At 41.6% G+C, this 21,883-nt stretch overlaps 1 protein-coding gene across 1 annotated transcript in view; it reads left to right on the forward strand.

Moving 5' to 3' along the window:
• Nucleotides 1-4,860: 4,860 nt before the first annotated feature.
• Nucleotides 4,861-21,883, forward strand: part of LOC105831531 (MAP/microtubule affinity-regulating kinase 3) — a 49,165-nt gene continuing 32,142 nt past the window's right edge. Inside the window, exons 1-4 of the mRNA XM_036284424.1 lie at nucleotides 4,861-4,995; nucleotides 5,156-5,350; nucleotides 6,114-6,242; nucleotides 13,633-13,799. Of these exons, the coding sequence (XP_036140317.1) occupies nucleotides 4,861-4,995; nucleotides 5,156-5,350; nucleotides 6,114-6,242; nucleotides 13,633-13,799 (626 nt within the window). The remainder of the gene's footprint in view (nucleotides 4,996-5,155; nucleotides 5,351-6,113; nucleotides 6,243-13,632; nucleotides 13,800-21,883) is intronic.

A 21,883-nucleotide genomic window follows, 5' to 3' on the forward strand; every position in this document is an offset into this window, starting at 1 on the left:
AGGTCGTGCCACTGGCCGTAAACCTCTGAAACGCCGCCACCGGCCGCGCCATTCGGTCAATTATTCGCTTCGAATTACGGCCCTCCAATTGCGCGAGAGTTATAAGAGCAGACCGGCTGCTACTCCCCATCCCGATATATACCGAGCGGCGCGGCAAACTACAGTCGATTGGCAGCTCGTTTATGATAACGGCCGGACGACACCCGGCAGTCACGTTTCGATCCCGCCAATCCCGATCGCGAGGATTTTCGTGCCCTCCCTTCATCGATATAGAGATACAACAGAGGTTTTGCAATATACAAATTGTATTTACGCAAACATCGCTAGAATCGCGATTATAATATATTTCAATACATGATAAAAAAAATAGATACGATTGATCAAATATTGCATATACCACTCTTCGTCTCAGGCTTCTCTATTCATGACCTTCCGTTACTAGTCGAGAAGAATTCGAAAGTAACGTTGGCTACTTTATCATGATACGTGCGACAAATGTGCAGTTAATAAAATTATGACTCACAAGAAATTAAAAAAAGTGTACAAAAGTAATTAATTGAAGTTTGATATTCTACAAAGGTTTCTTGAATGCCGCGTAATAATACATTCTATATATTGATAAGTATAATCGCTAAATATTGGGAAAGAATACGAATCATCTTTTTAGGAATAATTCAATGATGCAGAACAGTTTATACGTCTGCAAATCCATGAGTGTCATTGCAAGAATGTAAAGATTTTCTAATTCATCGATTTACTTACAAGGAAACCTCGCGAGAACCCGTAAATTCTAATTTTAATGAAACTTGACATAAATGTAGAGCTGGGTGAATACATGAATTTAGAAATTTTTAGTTTGAAGGGGTAAAACCACCCTTCAAAGTTGAGACATTTTAGCGGTTTTTCGATATATCTCGTAAGCTAAACAAAATATTAAAAAATGTTTCATACAAAAGTTTTACAGCATAAATACCTCCATTTAACTACGCTATTCATAAAAAAAAAAAAAAATTTAAATAAATAGCATAGTTAAATAAAGGTATTTATACTGTAAAACTTTCATAGAAAACATTTTTTTATGTTTTGTTTAATTTACGACATATATCGAAAAACCGCAAAAATCATCTGAACTTTGAAGGGTGGTTTCACCCCGTCAAATCGTTTTTGGGCACCAACTAAAAATTTCTAAATTCATGTATTCACCCCCTCTACATTTATGCCAAGTTTCATTAAAATCCAAATTTTCGAGTTCGCGAGGTTCCCTTGTTAGCCGCGTATGTGCAAATGCAATTTTGTTCTGTAAAAGTTATCCTTGTTGCGTCGTTAATAACATAATTATCATAAACAAAACTAATATAATTCGCTCATTCTTTGCTCCGGTTTTGGCGAAAACGACGTCCTTGAACAAATCTGTCGTCTGCTTCTACGTCTCGATATAAGTTGCTAATTAGGAGAATAATATGTCGAGCCAGTTTAATCGCCGATTGTAGCTAACGTAGAGAATAATCGTGTATGAAGGGATGATAATAAGACGACAAGGAACAGCACGCGCTGCTGCCTGTCGGCTCGAACTTCACCGCACGAATGGAAATGAAGCAACCGCGCGCGTATACAACGGTACGCAATGTATACCGAATGTAAACTATCGAGCACCGAGGTATCGCGTAGCACACACACCGCACGAAAACAGTGCTCCCGAAATGTACGCCAAATATTCTCCGCGCTTGGGTACCGATTTCTCAAATTATTTTCGGCGCACGAGGTGAGATATCTGTTACATTGTAATTTCGTGCTTCATATTAATTATTAATATTGCCGAAGGTAACCAATTAATTCTATATATCTAATATTATAATTTCGATCGATAGCGTTTTTAATGTATAATACAAAAATATTGCTTGAATTATAAAACGATAATATTGCTATTCAATTATTGCACGTATCGAAATTTTAACTGTGTTATACACAGATTATTTAATTCTTCTCTTTTAATAAAAATTTGATGTTTTGTTTTTTAATAAGCGGTATGAATGACGTTATTAAAAATAATGTTTATTTGAAAAATAAGATTTTATTGTTTTGATGAAAAAATGTTCAATGTAAATTATTATTTGTTCTAAATTTTCACTTCCCGCGAGAGAAGAGGAGTAAAATTACGGGACATTAATAATTCAAGAAAACGAGATTAAAGCGCAAAATATGTGGCAACTTAATTTTATCTTCTCTCTTGATAGAATCACATAATTTTATCTACTTCTCTCGGCTAAAAAAACTAAGAAAAATTATTATATATAAGTTTATATAAATACTTTTCCAATCAATCATGGACTTTTTTAAATAAATTAGATTTAATGATTCTTTTTTAAATGAAGTAATAAGACCATATATTAATATTTGATTTAAAAGTTGATTAAATATAATTTGCTTGCAATATGAAAATTTTCTATTAATAATCACACACAACACAAATAATGTAATAAGTTATTATGAATTATAATTATGATAGTACTTTTACAGAACATACCAAAAGAGAAAATTCAATAATAAAAACCAATGTCATCTATGTATGCTGTTAAAATACCATGACACTAACAAATCAATATATCTATAAGCACAATTAGAGACTGAATTATGTCTCAGAAAACGCTTAAAAGTATCATATGATTGTTACTGTGTCTATTTTTATTATTTTGCGTTGCTGCACACAATTTGGCAGCGTTCCTGATAAGACAAGTTCCTTGTATCAGTGTCTAAAACATATATATATATTTATTATGACGTTTAGAACATTCTGAGTATATTACTTGAATTTCTTTGCTACCTTCATACATCTGTAATTAATAAATCTGTATGTATATAAATCTTTATGTATACAATATATACATATATGCAATTGTGTTTTATTGAGAAATTACAAAAGTTTCTTTATTTCTTGACTTATCTTTTTAAAAATATTGTGTATGCTGCCTTTTAGAACTTCTGATTTATTCGAAATTATAGAAGTATAGAGCTGATTGTAATCTCAAAATTGAACATTACATGCAGCTTTACCCGCGACTTATAGCGACAATCCCGCATTCTGGCTCCGTACCGCGGATTCGGGATACAGGATACCTGAGAATGTGCGTGAATGTGCGTGCGAACGCGTGGATGGTGGTGGTGGGATATATGCGCCTGTACCCTCCGCAGGAGACCTTGACAGGTCTAACCCTGGGTATAGCTGCACACGGCGGCTCGCTCGTATATCTCGACCCACGCAGAAACATTCGTTAGTAAGCGATCTCTAAAACGGATACCTTAATGTGGCTTTCGCAAACATTATTACGGCTCCGCGATTCTGCTTTTTCCCAGCTCTTTCGCCCGCGCAAATAGAACTACTTTATTCACATCTCTTTGCGGCCGCGTCGCAGCTCGACCCCATTTTATCTCGGCTTCAAAGAAAATTCTACGTCGCATTAACTGATATAAACCATGATGAATACGCTTGGGAATTAGCCCACGTGGCGTTCTTGCAATTCAGTAGTATATCTAATCTGTTCGGGTGGAAGAATTTATGCGTTGCAGTGGCAGCCTGAAGATTTGTGAACGGAAAAAACAGGGGGGGGGGGGAGGGAACGATAGTTATTTTGCGTTAATACATTTTTCCATTGAATTGTGAAATCGTAATGCTATTGTCGATAAAATGCGTAATTAAGATATAAATGTTCGTAATCTTCAAAATTTGTACTCTACTTTCTGAGAATTTTAAAAATGTACGAACTATCGATATCAGTTTGCTTTCAATTTTAAGAATCGATCCGTCATACTGCGACGGTTCACAAAGTTTACAGCAAGCAACGACGAGGGGAGTAACATAGAGCGATGAGATGAAAAGCGATGCGTCGGTTGACTAAGTTGTAACATAATACAAAGATAAGAGATAAGGCTGAGAAAAGGCTCACCGAGAGTTGCAGGGTGAGATCCAAACATTTGCACGTAGAAACTTTGTAGAGAAATAACTTACGTGTATGGTATTTTGGCTTGCCGTTGCGACTCTCAAGATCAATTCAGTATTCAACTAACGTCCAAACAAGCCAGAAGAGGCGGCGGGACCAAGGGTCGGGGATATCAGTTGACTGAGCTGTAATAGAATGCAAACAGAGATAAGCTAAGAAAGAGAATCAAACGGATGAAAAGGGGAGAGAGACCCTCCGCAGAAATATTAAGTACACATAAAATTCGTAATTGTGACTGCTCTTCCGTACCGATTGCGCGCCATCCTAGGAACGTTCTTGCATGCGATGCTGACGCATTATCGCGCATTATCTTGGGCTCGCGAGATCGATCTACCGCGCTACAGCAGCGGTTTAAAGAGGAAGAAGCGGCGATCATAATGTGGAGCGACGGGACGAGGAACGAGGCGGTGTCAGCTGACTGAGTTGTAACATAATGCAAACAGAGATAAGGCAACAGAGAAACTCGGCGGAAACAGGAGAGAGGGAGAGAAGGAGAGCGAGTCGACAGTGGCGAGCGGTAGCTGGTCGACTGACAGCGCCCAAAGAATTAGTATCGTGTATCTGGCGAAGAGCGCCACAAATCATTTGGGGAAGTTGTCAGACATACCTCGAGCCTAACGCAAAAGCCTCCCTCCCTCTTTGCCTCTCTATCTTGTGTTTTCTTTATCACTCTCTCTCTCTCTCTCTCTCTCTCTCTCTCTCTCTCTCTCTCTCTCTCTCTTTCTCTCATTCTCCATATATATTACGCTTCGCACATTGCGAAGGATCCCGGAACAGCGGCGCTTCTCTCTTCCGTTCTCCCTCTACTTTTCGTCTGCTCGTGTCACATTCTCACTCGATACAGAAAGAGCAGGGAGATCAAAGGATGCCGGCGCCACCGCCGCTAATGATATGCGACCCGCTGCTGCCAGGCAACTTGGAAACTCGAGGACGCAAGATTCGGGATTCCCTCGGAACGAAGGAAACTCCCGGAAAGTTTCCTCGAGCGGCTTCTTGCCGGGTCGAACCGGGTTAAATGAAGACGATTCCGACGATGTTTAAATGCAAGGGTATACGTCGCGACACTTCCCGTTACGTTTTATCGATATTTTATCGGAGGGAAATTCAACGACGAGCAACTCTATATCCTTTACTCGATTATAATCTATCGTTTTCGATAGGTTCAAGGACGGATACGTCACATCTGTCGCAGTTCCGTCTCACCTACGCTCGAATTTCGAACACACGCAAAGACCTTTGCGATAACGGTACAAATTCTCGCGTACCCTTTAGTTAATATAATTCGGCGTTACAGTTTCCTGCATTATACACCCTCGTTGCCGAGTACGGCGGAGTCCACCGTTTCAATCGCTCAGGTTCGTGCGAATTACCGCCCCCGGGCCTTTCACGGGCACATCAAAGGGACATAGGACCGTGAAGGCGCGCCCCATTCGCTCGCGCGGCCGTCTTAACGTATTCGAATCCCAGAAGGCATCTCCTCTTCCGTCCTCCCCTAACTCCCCTCTCCCTCCTTCGCTCTCGCTCTCGTTCGCCATTTTCACCCTCCGCGCCTCGTGGAAAAGCGGCTCGTTGCTCCTCAAGCAGGCATATGGAAGGTGTTTGACGTGCTAGCAATTCGAGGAGAGAATACGGGGCGATTGATCCCTGAAAGCCCCGAGGATAAACTCGCGCGTTTTTTTTTCCTCGCTCGGGAGGGAAATATCTCTGGCGAGAGGAGCCGCGTGTGTGTGCGCGCGCGCAGGAATAAGACGTTTATTCAACCGAAGGTGCGCTATATTGATGTGGAATTTTTTTTCTCCGCCTTCAGTTTCTTCTACATACCAGTTATTTGTTCACCTTTCAGTAACATCTTAATTTATCGCGGAGAATTAGCTTTATACGTCGTAAGTGTAGGCAGGCAATGTGAAAATATCGCGTTTATTACAAAATAATAAACGAAATAACATAATTTATTTCTTAAAATCGTTTTAGATAAAAAAAAAGGCTTCGACAAAAATAAATTATTACAGAAGGGTTAAGATAGAAAGAAACTTTTGATATATTTTCTTACGTAACATTAGCTCAGTTAGACTACGTACTCGATTAATTATGTGAATCCCTTCGCGCTTCTTGTTTCAGGTAGCGATTAAGATAATAGACGTCGAGCAGGGCAAGAAGGACTACGTGATGAAGAACCTGACGAGGGAGGCGAAGGTCCTGTCAATGTTGCAGCACCCGAGCATCGTGAGGCTCTACGAAACTATCTGGGTGAGTGAGAAACGCTTTGGGGTTGCAATCAAGTTTAGAGAATTTCGACGATTAATCGAACCTCTTTACTCTAATTGACCGCGTCGAAAGTTTAATCGAGTTCTTAATAACAAAGACGATTTACCATGGTCGATCAACAAGACTTAGCCGTGTCCATTGTACTCTTGTATAACGATCTATTCATTACCCGTCAAAAGGAAACTATGCCATTCCGTCTCGCGTCATTCCTCTCCTAGCGACAGGCACCATTTCCTCCCTAGGTCCTACGCTATTCTACTCTCAGTCACGCCACTCTCACCCGGTACATGACGGTTCGTCAGAGCGCCGCGCCGTGACAAATCGCGAACGTCTTGAAATTTCGACGATGCTGAGAACCGAAACTTAACGTTGTCCGAAAGAGAGAAAGAGAGAGAGAGAGAGAGAGAGAGGAGGGAGAGAGAAACAATTCATCTTTCTGGATATAATTAAACACATCATTTAGCTGAACTTATGACGTAGTCAGAATGCGTATTAAAGTAGAAAAGCTGTTGGCTCTTTAATCATTTTGTCTCGCGGGAGGGTTTGAGGTCTGAAAAAAAGATTACTTGATATAATTTACGAGTCTATCAATTCGTCAGTAACGTAGACAGACCGAAACCGAAACCGTGTATAAGATAAATTTCGATAGACTTTTGACTAATTCGTAATTCCGTGCCGTAAATCGCGCGCGCATCATCACACGTCCACGCGCGTTCATCGCGCGGCACAAATGTAGCGCGCATACTTCCGCGTCCGCGAGCGAAGCGTCGGGAATTGATTTCGCCAAAATGAAATTGGTTTCAATCCACGTGAGTGTAAACTCGGAAATTATTATTTTGAGTTGCAATCCTTTCCGCGCCGATACCGAGGAATCGGTACCAAACCCGCACCGGTACCATTAATGCGTTGCATCGTACGTGACCCGAAGCTGCCACGGACGCGAACGTTGACCCAACCGCGCGTATACGCGCGCACCCATACTCGCGCGCCCCGACGTCGAGCCGGGATACGTATATACCTACGCGGGCGAGAGGGGGGAAAAAAAAAGCCCGTGAAGAGGACTCTCGTATGCTTGTACGACGTAATTGAATTCATGTGTGGGACGTCGATATCAGAGGCTCACCCGGCGGCGGCGGCGCGGCGACGCGGCGCAGCATCGCGCACCACCTCGTTTACTCTGAAAATTTTGTTAGTCCGCGCGCTCGCTCGTCACGATCGAGTTACGAGGAGGACGAGGGTGTGTGTACGCGCCGGGAAAGATAAAGTACGTAGGAAAATATGACGGGGAACGCACACGCCGTGTGCGATAGCCCTTTCCCGCCCTCTCCCCGTCCCCCTCCCTTCCCCCCCCCTTCCCTCTGCCGCGCGCGAGATTCGAGAATTTCGGGGCGAAATATTCGCCCGGCGCGAGATGAACGGGCGGAGGGGTGGCCCGGGGTGGCCCTGCCGATGTCCGACCGGTGAGACGTGCAAAATTTTTCAAGTCCTCTGCATGCGGCAGCCGGTGCACGTCGCGTCTTCCTTTCAACGGCGACGCGACTAGAAAATTGTAATTTACGAGTCGTTACGAGTTACGTTCATTTTTGCAAAAATCCGCCCCCGTCGATTCTTTATTCCGCAAAAAAGCAAAAAATTACCGTGCTTCAAATCAATCCGGACGGATTAGCCCGATCGCTCGGGGTTGCATCGAGCCAATTTGTCCAAATTATATTACACGAATAAATATCCCTCGTTCGCGTCTGCAGAATCGTCCGCTGGGAATAGAAATAGTTTTTAGTTTTGCGATTCGCTGTACGCGATAACGTGTAGGAAACAGACATTCGGGAATACTTGAGAGAGAGAGAGAGATCGAGGCGTGCAAATAAATATCCTCCAGAGGAAGAATATCGTTCCCGCGAGCTTTCATAAATGAACAAACGAGTTTCGCGATTGCACCGTTCGATTCTTCTATCTCGACGGAAATGATTTTACAGCCTGCAGATGGTATTACTTTCCGCGTTTTACAAACGCGCGCGGATAGCGAGGAGTGCGTCTTGTTTTATTTAAGCTATCCCATCGAAGGGGGAAGAGAGCTATCGGCGATGAGAATGCTCGCACCTGACGGCAAATATGATAATATCGAGAGAAGATCCCCTCCCTCCTCCCCCGCCACGTCTTTCTTGCCGTCGCCAAATTGGCTATATATGACGTCGTCTTATATCTCATTTCCACGTCGTAATCTTTACGACACGATGTAAGCTCTCGCCTGGGGTGCCTGCTCCGGCATCTACGCGCGCGATTTCGACTGCCGATTCTTCGGAGCATCTGCGCCTGCATGCAGGTCGTAAAGTATAGGTCGTTTTCCCCCGGCGAGTCACTTTTCTTAGGGTCGCCTCTGCCTAGTGGTACGACTTCGCGACGACAGCGGCCCGTTTTCAAATGACGACGGCACGCGATCGACGGTACGGCGGACTTCATTGAATATGCAAATGGCCACTTTTCCTTGCATTAATTATTGACAGAATATTTTGACGTCGCTGATAGTCAAACGCGCGGTTTCTGCACTTATGAATAATTTATCCCAACGGATTGCACTTTTTGATACAACAATTCGTAAACGCTATTTATTTCGATTATTTATTTCGAAACGCTACTTATTTACGATTATTTATTTCGTACATATATCAATTTTGGAAAATTATTAAACGTATCATAGAAATATAAGGAAACGTAAGAAATATACTTTTAAATTAACGATATACACGAAGTGCAGTGTAATAAAAAAAAATGTTTGCCGTAAATTCACGATGGAACATAACATAGCAGCGCAACAAAATTTCATTCTCTGCGAGGACAATGTATCAGTGACCATTTTTGTGTCGTAAAGTTGCGGTTATTGCAATGCCAGTGTAAACGCATATCTCCCAATACCCAACATTTTAGGCAAAACCATGGCATTTACGGGGTTATCGATATTTTCCTGCCTAGTCACGAGGTAGTTTATTTTATTATCCGTCACATGCAATTTAAGATTACTGCCCATAAAGCTTTATAGAAAAACAGAATTTACTTATTTCGTTTTAGGGTGTGAGGAACAAATTAAAAAATTGGGAACTTTCACTTCAACTTAATTTTTAACTACAAACAGTTTTAAAGTACATAAACTTTAACTTATTAATTTTTTTCTTAGAATTTATTGTGCATTTCATATATTAAAGATTTAATTTGCAAATATAATTTTTAATTCATTTGATAATCCATATTGTAATTGTTTTGTTATTTAGACTAATTTAATTTTAACATTATAACATTATATATTTATATTAAAGTAAAATTATAACATTTTAATTTAATATAAATAATACATTTCAATATTAATTTAACTTAATTTAATCTTAAGAAAACTTTTAAGACTTAACTTTTAGTTTATACAATTTTTTAACTAATTTTACAAATTATTAACTTTAACTTTAGTTGAAAAAATATTAATTCATCCAATCTTGTTTCAAATTTAGATTGCTAACATTATGGTCATATTAATATTTGAAAATCCTATTTGCTTAAAAATTAAAATCCGAAATTTCTCATTTAAATATTTTACTTCGATTCCAAGAAATATTTTGCCGTGAACATTCAACCCAATTAAAATTATATGTAGCAATCAAGATAAAAATAGAATATCATTATTTGTATTATTTATTCGTAAATTAGCAGAATCACTCGGAATTATTCTCGGAATAAGAAAGCGCGCACGCGTGCCTGTCGATTTTTACGAAGATGCATGTCCAGCGATCAACGCGTTACTCATGTTCAGGATATTGAAGGAAAGCCGCTTTAAGCGCCAATTAAGGTCATTATTGTCGGCCTACGGCGGCCGTAAACGCGCCGCTCGCGCGATTTTATGTCGGTACCGATGTTACGAGCCGACGAATCGCGTAGGACTTGCCCGTTACTGGCGTACCAATGGTGCCGACGTTCCCCTCGTTCAGGGGGACGAAATCACTATAAAAATGAACGCGTCGACAACCGCATTTGCAGAGGGTTATTACAAAGAGTTGGAATTGCCTCGTTGAAGGAGACCATGGCGTCATCTTAGACAACACCGCGGAGATTCGTCGGGAACAATTTCAGCCAGCTTTATTTTCGTCCCGTCGTAAATAAAGCAGCCCGGCCGAATGCAAGATCGGGAAAACGATCGCGCGAATTTATCAAGAGAACAATGTATTACGCAGAAAAGTCCGGGTTGCAGAATGCGCAACGACGACTCTCTGCTCGCGCTTACTTCGTAGGCAACTTTCGAGGAAAAACGACGTACGATTCGAACGACCGATGGAAACGGTCCAGAGATTTTGCCCAGATCGCAAACGCGAGGAACGTTAAATTTGCGCTAAGGAAAAGTCCGCTTTAAATTCCACTCGGGAATAGGATCTTACAACCGATGCACACCTTCTTGGCACGAAAGCGATGCTCGTCGTGCCATACGCTTCTTGTTTCGCCCGGAAAGATGACTTCCACGTTCGATCCTCCCCCCTCCTACCCCTCCCCCGCCTCATATCCAGCTTTTCCGTCGTGCCGTGCCCTTCCCTCGTTTGCATACGCCGTATCTACGTTTCTCTTTTACTCCGTATCCGATGATATATCGAAATCGGTTATCTCACATTCCACTCCGGCCCCCGGTTGATTCGGTTGGCAAGCGCTCGTATCTACAGGTCCCCGTCAAAACGAAACGGCGATTCTTAGCCAAGCGAGATAGAGCGGCGCTCTATCTCTGGTGAATTGACTTCGCAAGTGGTCCCCGAACTCCCAGAGATTCTCGTTTAGTTTCTATTGGCTAAGTTCCCCTTCGGCACACTGAACGAAGTAGTGCGAAGTAAAACTTAAATCAAGCGAAGTGATACTTTTGAGAAATTTATTTCGTAATCAACTGTTCTGATGAGTTCCTCATTCGACAAATACCAAGTAACTCTAGCAAGCCTTTTTATCAAGAATTTCCGTAAAATTTGCATATACTAACGTTTCTTGCATTTTAATAATTTAAAAAAAACTCACAATAATTGTTTAAAATCTTATTGCGTTTAAAGTGTATGATCGATCAAATTTCAACAAAAAGAAACTTGTGTTATTGAGAACACAATTTTGAAATTTCATATATTTGGATTGTATGAGATCATCATTTATTTTACTAAAAATAAATTAACAAAAGTGTTCCGAGATAATTTTTAATCAATATTCTTTGAAAAATTTTTTAAATAATTTTTTAAATAGCGTTTCAATATATTTTTTTAATTCATCAAATATTACCTTTAATTCATAAACATATTTTTTACCTGTACACAAAAAACATGATAAAATCACTCAGATAAAGATACTTAAAATTTTATTTTTTGTCGGATATTTATTTATTTAACTGAAAAAATCTTTATTTAAATATGGTGAAATAAAATAATATTCTTAGCAAATAAACTGTTTAATTAAAAAATGAGACGTGTTTCACAGAATATATGTATATTTCATCACAATCAAAATTTTTTATAACCAATAAATATCGAAGAGAAAACATCACAAATATTATTTGCAACAATTCGACTTTTTTTCTCAGTTAAATTTTTACAGAGACATACAAAAAAGTTCGCTTTATTTATATAATTTATATATGTATATATATATATCAAACATTGAAAAAAAAAAACATTGTGATATATCAACCATTCGATACATCTATCATACAAGACAGTATATATAAAAGTTTTATTTAAATATTCATTTTCTTAAAAACCACATAGTCAATTGGCTTGAAATTCTCATATTCCTCAAGTGAGTGACAGACCATGGTGTAATCAGCGCAATAGTCAGCGAGAAGGCAAATTGAAAATCTCGTCCCGTTCGATCTCGTGTTAAACGTTCGGCCACTGATACGCGCGTGCGAAATTTATTCGGCTCTCGTGATCCACGCGATTCATAATTAAAGCAGTCAGGCCAGCCGCGAAGAATTAAATAATCATCGGCGCCGGGAAACGCCGACTCGCCATTGGCCGAGCGCGGCGAATCGCCCCCGATCGTAACTCGTTGGCCACGCGTGAACGCGCCGCGCCCTCGACGTCGCCGCATGCATATCGTTGTATTAAGGTAATCGCTTAATCGACGAGGCCCACGCACGTGTCCCGCGAGCGCGCGCGAAATTCGGGAAACGCTTTCTCGATAATTACGATGCGCCTCCGCCTCGTCGCGGTGCATTTTAAATGCGCGTGATCAATTTCGCGCGACCGGTCCCCAGACTCGCCCCCAGCTCCCCGTTGCATGTCGCTCCGTTTTCACGGCGACTAAAATGTATGGCTTCTCAGCACCGAGCCGTAAATAAAACAAAAAGATGAGAGATTGTACACGGTGTGTGCTAACGTTATTTAATAAAGTGCGTCATCGTGAATTATTCCCTATAAGCTACTTTCTTTTCGTTACGTGCAATTCACTTCTGAATTATGTTGTGAATTTCAATTGCATCCTACGAAAAAAAATTAAATGATCGTATGGACTAAGTACAAATGTAATTTAGTTTACAAATTGTCACTGTGAAATTTTGATAACCTTATTGTAATTTCAATGAATTCGGATTTCTATAAAATGTGCGTCTTCAGAGAGATTGAAATTTTATCTTTGTTTAGAATATGGTTATACAATGTAATCAAGATTGAGAACTCACGTGTAACGCGTATACAATGTAAACTACGTGGACAGTCTATGTGGACAGTAATCCATGGATCGTAAAAGATTCAAATTTTATCAGAAATAATGAAATTATATTCCATTTTTTAATTTTATTAATACTCTAAAAAGTCTAAAGCCAGATAAATCTTAAATATTTTTTAATTCAAATACTTTCTTCTGTCTTGTAATAATAATTTACCCAGCTCGTCACTTACTATCACTTACGTAACAAATTGAAAAAATATTTTGCTAAAAGAATAGTACGACATTCCATTGGTGAGTGTTTAAGCATTATATAATATTATTTCAAACAAGAATAAAATCCGTTGAATCGAAGACAAATGGTAGACCTCTTAAAAAGTGTATTTCCTAGGTATTTATTATAATATTTGGTCCATCTTCTGTATCTTCTGCATCTGCAGTAATAAGATACTAATTAAAGTGTATTTCCTAGGTATTTATTATAATATTTGGTCCATCTTCTGTACCTTCTGTATCTGCAGTTGAAATTTGAAAAACGTCGAAATAGTATAGACTTTAGAATCTCGCGTTAAAGACGGTACCGCGAATACCTAAGCACTTAACAGCCCAAAGATCGCGGAATTCCCATGTTGTTGCATTCCCAAGACCCGTATGATAGTGCTATCGACTATGCGAATCGATAACGGTTTAATTTAACGCCTGCTTGCAGTGCGGATCCATGTACTATCTCGTGACGGAACTCGCAACCGGCGGCGACCTGTGCACACACATTAAGGAGCAGCCGGCCGGTAAACTGGACGAGAACACGGCGAGGCTCTATGCCAGACAGCTGGTCGCCGCGCTCAAGCACATGCACTCGAAAGGAGTCGTTCACCGGTGAGTCACTCGTACCTTCAGTCCGCGCCGCGCGCGAATTTTCAAGCGATCTTTAGCGGCAATTCGCGACTGGGTCCACACGAAGCCTTTCACGTTTCTCCGCGGTGCGATATGCGCGGGAACGATTAATCGAAGCTCTATGTTTTCCTTTCACAAAGCGAATACGATTGAAAGACGCGAAAGAAAAGTATTTTAATTCAAGAGCCCATGCGACGCTGTATGACGAGCAAACGCGGGAAAGATGCGATCCAATTAATGCCAAAGGAGAAACCCCACGCTAATCTGATCACACAAAAAATTAAACGAGAGGAAATGAAGATACTTTATAAAAGAAATACCCCCAGCTCGCGCCGTTGAACGCACGACGTTCGTCGACGGCGTGTTTCTGCGAACGGTATAAATTGCACTTAAGATGCAACAATCTTACGGGGATCTGCCGGGGCGCGATCATTTACCCGCGTCGTTTTCTTCTCCACGGTCTAATAATATTCAACCGCACGTCGTGTCGTGGCTCTTTTTTTTTCTCTCTCTCTCTCTCTCTCTCTCCCCTCCCCCCTTCCCGCGGTGATGTACAGCGCTGGCCGGCCGTATCGCTTGAATAAAGAAATCGTCCGATGTATTACACACGGGGGAACGCTTGCGACCCTGGAGCGAGCGAGCGAACCCGGTCCCGCTCGTCCGGCCGGCCCAGGCGTCTCGTGCGATCGCGCCGTGTCGATAACGACGCGTGTTCCTGTTTATTACACGAGCGGAATTACACTCGCGAGGATCCCTCTCCCCCCCCCCCCCTCCTCACCCTTCGCGCGATTCTTCGTCCGGCAGAGTGCTCCCTCGTCGACCCCGGCCGGCGATTAAAAGCAGCTTCCTGAATTAATTGGCCGACAGGTTCCCCGCGCGTGTTTCGCGTGCACTAATTTCGTTAGCGTTCAAATTTATCGCGGCGCAAACGATATTTATTAATATCTCGTGTCCGAGGATTATCCCGGGGGCACTTGGAGACGTCGTTTCGAGGCTCCCCCCCACCCCTCGCTACATCGCTACAAAAAGTTACGGCGCCACGATCGAAATGTGAGACGCGAGGTATCATTTATCGCTTCTATTTTTCACCCGCATATTATGCTTTCGCGTCGCACCCCCTTCCCCCTGCCTTAGCATATTGCGCGCGTGCAAGCGTAGACTGCTAAATCGAAATCGCGTAGATCATTTTTTATTACGAGTCCCTACGCCCATACAGGGTGTCTCGATATTATGGTTTTCCTTTTTCAATTCTTTTCGGATCTATTAGTATTAATTGGACAACCCCTCCCCCCCCCAATAAAGACAGCTGCAGCTTCAATGTGTGGAATATCGTTAGTTTCAGAACTAGTTCTAAGCTACGCCAGTCCGCGAAATCCGCGAGAACGCCCGAATAAATAATAAATCCGATGACTTCGTACCCATCTAGTATATCTCGCGTGCATTAGCGTTCTCTACGTAGAAAGACGCGTGTCGCGCAATATTTCGGCGGGCCGCGTCGTATGCATCACTCGGGGGGGAAAAGGGGACCGGTGATTTTCAACATGTTCGCTTCCCCCGCGGCGAGAAAGAGAGAGGACGTAATGACGCACGCACGTGGCGCGTTACGACGTTGGTTACCAGTAGTTCGCTTTCGTGTTGCTCACGAAGGATCGGCGAATATAAAGCAGCCGGCAATATGGCGTACGACACGGCAGTTTGTTTTCGTCGAAAGCGCAAAGTCTCAATCTCAGATGATGGTGATAGATCGTCGCTCTCACGGACTCGCACGTCACGGGCGGAGAGGATGCCGGGGGGGAAGGGGGGAGAGGACGGAAAGGGTATCGGGACGCGAGGGAGCTCGCAAGGAGGGTTAGGAAAATCGCTATAAGCGATCGCTTAACCCCTCGAGAGATTAGCCCGTTTCTCGCTTGCGGGGGAGGAAAAAGAAAGAGAGAGAGAGAGAGGGGCAGTGCTTCCTGCTAATGGAAATGGAGAAGATTTGGTGCTAAGTGTAGTTAACGATCGTTGCCCGCGGATTCGCTCTTTTTTGGGGGGAGGGGGAGCTGCGCCGTGTATTCTTAGATTAAGACGAAGGAAGTCAGAAGTTACTTCGATACTTATCTCTGATAAAGAACGTTTTCAGGGCTCTTCTTCCAAGCACGCTTCGCTTATCATGGTGATCGCGTTATCTTGTTCGCCTTTCCACAATTAGTTTGATAAATTACGATTACGTTTGTGACTAATGACAGCCAATGTTCTTTATTAAACCTCCCTTCAATTACTTTATCAGACTGTAAACAGTTCGCCACCGATTTCTCGAGCTATATTGAGTTTAAGATTAAAGATGTTTACGTAGACTATCTCTTATACTCACAAGAAGAATATCAAGAAGAATTGATAAAAGATAAACGCAGCAGACTCTCAAGGCGGTGTTAATCTAGAAAATTAAATTGTTTGCTCTGTATTTTCTCATCGACTGATATTGTCACCATATATCGTCGCACGCAGTTTCGAGGGATATTCTCTGCGGATTTTCTCGGCAAGGGATAGTTGCGAAGAGAGTGACGGGGGAAGGGGAGAGAAAGGAATCCTTTGTAGAGCAGCCCTCTTCGCTTCGGGACCGCCGAACATCCGCAGGCTCACATTTTAATTCCGACGAACGTCTCCCGTTTGCTCCGCCATTATTCCGCCGGACAAAGCCATGATCCTCGAGCCGCGAGGGCACGGACTTCTTGCGGGATCCCCATGAGCGGGGGCAGGATTACGATTCCCCCGTGCTATATGTGCGCTATTCTGCCGGAAAAGAGAGAGAGAGAGAAGAAGCGAGATAGAGTTTCCCCCCCGGTACATCCAACGAAAGCCACCTCGCGTGTTTATCGACGCTTTTACTTACGCGGGAAAACTAGTCCCGACAAGTAGTAAGAGTAAACGGCGAAGCTGTAAATCGAGTACCATCGTGTTACAGTATCCGACGAAACCGGTTGCAATTATTCTACGTGTTTGTTTAAACGCCCATCTCAATTAATTATGAGTTATTATTACCTACAACTACTTGTGTACGTTTATTTCTTTCCGTAAGAAAATTACATTGCTACGGACTTTCGACTTGTGTTTAATTTTTAAGCAACATGTATTCAAATTCGCACAACTATTTAATGGAAAGAAAATATAACGAAATAATCATAATTGATAATATTTCCCGATATTTCTACAAAAAAGTAAGGTCCCCCAAAATTATAGGCCATGGTTTATAATAAATGTACAAAATATAATTTGCTAAAAATATTATAATTTTAGGAAATTATTAAAAAAGTATTTAGAGAATTTATTGAGGAGGTTAATTAAAGGTAACTTTTTGCTTTCTTTTCTCTCTTAAATACTAAAATAATTAAGGAAGATTTTATATTATTTTCATATTAATTATTAAAAAATTAAGAGAAATTTAAAAAAATTTCCTTCAAGTTTGTTAATACATATATGCCCGTAAAATATTTATTTTTGCAAATATGATCCATAAATCGGGGACCATTACTTTATCGTGAGAAATTGAGAACATCTACCCATCTGTTTCTTCGCATGTGGATGAGAAATAAGGACTCTAACAAACTTATTTACGAGAAGTTGATATACAATTTATAGAACCGTTCTTGGAGAACGGGAGCTCACAATGCTACCGTACGATGTCAGGTCGAAGTTCGCTGGTGCGAAAGAATCGGGCGTGTAGGCGGTGAATATTCAACAGAAGCGAATACCGTTATAATCTACGATAGAATGAATTCGTAGCGAGTTCTCTCTCTTTCTCTCTCTCTCTCCCTCTTTTTCTTTCTCCGTGTATCTGTTTCTCCACTCGCCTCAGATCACGTGCGAGGCGAGCAGGAGAGGAAAAGGCGGAAAAGCATCTCGGAAAGTATCAGCGACCGGCGGTAGAGACGCTAATGGACACGGGTACTCGGTTATCCGCCTAAGTATAGTACTTACGGTGCCTGTATATATCCTTCGACCCGTTATACGTGCAGTTTCGCCGGTCCGCGCCAGAGCGCTTCCGCCGGCTGGCTAATCGAGTCTATGGCTGGCTAATTGGCTCCGTTTGCCGACGGTGACCTTGATCTCTCGCGGCTCGTTTTATTTCGCCATTTCTATTCCACCGGCGTACCATCTCGTCGTCACCCGGATGTCGCGTCGATTCTCGTCTCGCCCGCACGGAGAGCACAATTGCCTCGCCCCTGAGAAAGTTTCTTATTTTTTTTTTCTTGTAAGGCAAGAGATGGATAACGTATAATTAACAGCGTGTTCTCGTGCATGATAATTGCGATGTGGAAAATCGTGCAACGTGAAAGATAAGATATGACTATGACACAGGAGACATACTTAGTATTGATTACAGTTAGTATGATTAATCCAATCGTTCTTTCGCCTCTGGATATTGTTTCGTTAATTGAAAATTTAGATTTTTATAAACATTAGTGGCACATATGAGTATTATTAAAATAAACATGAATTTGTTATTGAAAGTAATTGTTATTGAAAGTAACTGGTTGCTAGAATGCCAAAATTTTTTATAGCATGCTCATCACGTTCAAATATTCTTTATAATTATTTTAATAGTTTAACAAAATTATTTTCAAGTCTGTATATGCAAATAAATTCTACTTCAGTAAAATTATTTTTTGGTACTTAACAAAAAGATTTTTTTAAACGTATTTTAAAATATTGCAATTAAAAAAAATATACTATCGAATCGATTTAGAGTTGTTGCCTCCAATGTCAATTATAATTTCTCATAATAAATATAGAAAGTAAACTCTCGTTTTTTTGTACTTAATTGTAAGATTTTTTAATGTCCTTCATGTTTATTGCGTAAACATACAAGATTAAGATGATTAAAGACGAATATAATTCTCTCTTTCTCTCTCTCTCTCCCTCTCTCATTCTTCATTCATGGGGCAAGCGGAACATTCAAATCTCGTAGAAAGTCCTTGGTGTACCGCGACGCGACAAAAGTCGACGACGCATGTAATAACGCTCGATCGATCACCGAGATCGACCGGCGTGACGAAACGGCCTGATCGGCCGATCGCAAAAGTGCAACGATGCCCGCGGGTCTCACGACGCGGCCACGCGGCGGTGTGTTCCACGAACTTTAGCATTTGCGCTTAACCGCGAACGGGGCTGCTCGATAATCCGCATTAACATGGGAATAGGAGTGCATTTCGAGGCCGACGCCGAGCCTCAATAACGTATTGCCTATTACGTGGAAACGATACCGTTCAATATCTCGCTCTCCGCACACACCTCGGACACGTCCGCTCGTTGCGACAGCTCTCCTCCAGTTCTTATGCCGAACAATTTCAACTTGAGGTCGCGGCGAAGCCGAATCGACAGTTATGCCGGTTTCACACGAAACTGATTTATCGGAATAGATTTATCGGTGAATTTAACAACAATAATCTTCTTATTGCGATTTATTATAATTAACTATTTGAAAGAGAATACTCTACAAGTTTCTAATGGACTTGTAACTACAAATAGCAAATCTATAAATAACACTCAATATATTCAATTCGTATTATCTTTTTATTATTACTATTTGTGTATGTGATAATAAAATTTTTTCTGAGTTATTTTTTTTTAATTAACAGAATTTCCAGCAAACTAGATTTTTAGAAGAGCAGAAAACTATTATCTGTTAAAAAGAATAAGAATTACTGATCTACCTTTTGCATAAAAAAAAAGATTAGTTGCAGTAACAGAATCTGTATAACTAAATTTTCGCTGTATAAGATCGAAATTTGAATAAACTTATAAATTCTTCCAACTAATCTTTCCTTTTCGTGCAGAGTACTCGCCAGTTTATAGCTCGTGTGAAATCGACCTAACTTTCGCGGGCATACTTTAGATATAACTCATTGGCCTGCCTCTCTGAAATAATATTTATTATGCCTGCTGGAGCTGCACGAAGACGCTCGTTTCCATCGAAAGTACGAGTTCGATTATTCTCGCTGTGGAGAGAATTTAAAGTGCGGGATTGCTTCCCGATTTACTATGCCGTCCGTAATGGACACGTTGCCTTCCAAGTTTTGTAATCGATATCGTGCTTCATCGCACAGAAGAATATGACAGTTCTCGTGAATAATGGATATGGTCCGATTTTTTTGTAATTTCCGTTTGATGGACTGAAATCTTGTTCAGGCAAGATTCAACGATTCTCAAACAACAATGTAAAAACAATATTAAGAAAAGTAAATTTAATTAATATTATTTCTCACTTCAATATGACAAAAATTAAAAAATTATAATTGATATTGGAGGCAACAACTTTAAATCGATTCGACAGTATATCTTTTTCAAATTACAATATTTTAAAAAACCTTTTTTTTTTAAGCACCAAAAAATAATTTTACTGAAGTATCTAAGAATTTTAGCTGCATATATAGACTTGACAAAATAATTTAAGAATATTTAAACATGACGAGCATGCTATAAAAAATTTTGTCATTCCAGCAACCAGTTTGCGTGTCCCACACAATTATTTTAATGATCCAAGAAAATTTACTTTTAGCTCTGTATTTAGCAAAATTTTGTAACTACTCTAGCAAAACCGTGTACTTTTTTCCCGCCTTATTTCATACTCCCAGAGTCTTCCTTTACGCCTCTCGCACGGGCGCATATTAAAATTATTCGGGTAATCCGATCCCCAGTTAACGCCTGCGAAATCGCAACATCGAGACGCGCGGCAGGTGCGCCACGTATAGCCCGCGAGACATCGAACTTGATCAGCCCCCGGTGAGAGACGCAGGTGCCGCAGAAAAGTTTTCTACGGGTCTGAGTCGGACCGCGAGGGCGATATTTCCTGGCCTCCCGCGCCAGGCAGTTGACAGGAGCGTGATATAGGGACGGAGGAACGGACTCGATTGTTTTTCCAGCGATAAGACGGAGATGGCGGGGCCGCCTTCTAGAAGAGAACCGGGGAGCCCCCCCGCGGCCCCCCATCGCGCGCGCGGCGCTCGCCATTACCGCACGGAAATTACCTCGAAATTAATTTAAACTTTCATAACAAGTAAACTGGTCGGCGGAGACGGAGCGAGATAGCGCGGCCGCCGGATCATCCCGAAGCGAAGTGGCCGGATAGCCGGAATCGGGCCTACTCTTAATAGCCATTTCTGAATCTCTTGTGAAGTTATTAATTAACAGGAAACCGCTTGCGGTCGAGCGTTTCGCGGACTACTTATCCCCCCTCCCCCTCCCCCGGTTTCCCTTGAGTTTTGAGTTTTATTCCCAACGGATATATAAAATGAAATATTCATATTTAATTGTTGTTAGGCATAAGTTAACGTGGTGTTGTCTCTGTTTTCGTGGTATATTTAAAGATGGGATATTATTTAGGCAAAATTTAACGGGTATTAATTAGTTGTAACGGTTCTAATAAAAAAAAAAACTGTGAACCTTAACGACTTCACAGTCGCCAGTGGAATTAAATTTATGAAGAACGCGCGCGTTCTATCCGCTTTATCCGCGCGAATTCGCTATCTTGTTACGAGTCGTAATACGAGAAGGCCGACTTAATCAATGTGCAACGATAAAGAAGGATAAAAAGCGAGGCAGCCCTCCACACTAATACTAATTTATTCTGTAAAACGCTTACACCCGGGTGCGATTTGTCTCCGGAAAAGAAAAGCGGAAGCGGGAGCAAGAACAAATCGAACGCACGTACGGTTTGTCCGTTCGCCCGACACTCAGCCGGGTGATTTATTTCTTAAATCAATTAAGGAGATCTGTATGTCGAGCCCGTAGGGTGGTCTCGGAGACGGGGGTAGCAATTCCGGGGCGAAACCCGCGGTTCTTGCCGCGTTCGCAAAGAGGGTGAGAAGATCGGAAACACGAACGGGATTGGCGGGGCGTAAAGACTCGCGCGCGAGAAGGACGAGATCGATAGGTGCGAAGGAAAAAGCGCATAAAAAAAAAAGAGAGGAGGAGGAAGAGACAGAAGCCCGGGGAGGGGGGCGAGGGGGCAATCGTTCCGCTCGCTCGCTGCGGTTTCTCGCTCGTTGCGAGAAGATCGAGACTCAGCGATTTCGAGATTGATTCCG

The sequence above is a fragment of the Monomorium pharaonis genome, chromosome 1, assembly GCF_013373865.1.
Source record: "Monomorium pharaonis isolate MP-MQ-018 chromosome 1, ASM1337386v2, whole genome shotgun sequence".
NCBI lineage: Eukaryota > Metazoa > Arthropoda > Insecta > Hymenoptera > Formicidae > Monomorium > Monomorium pharaonis.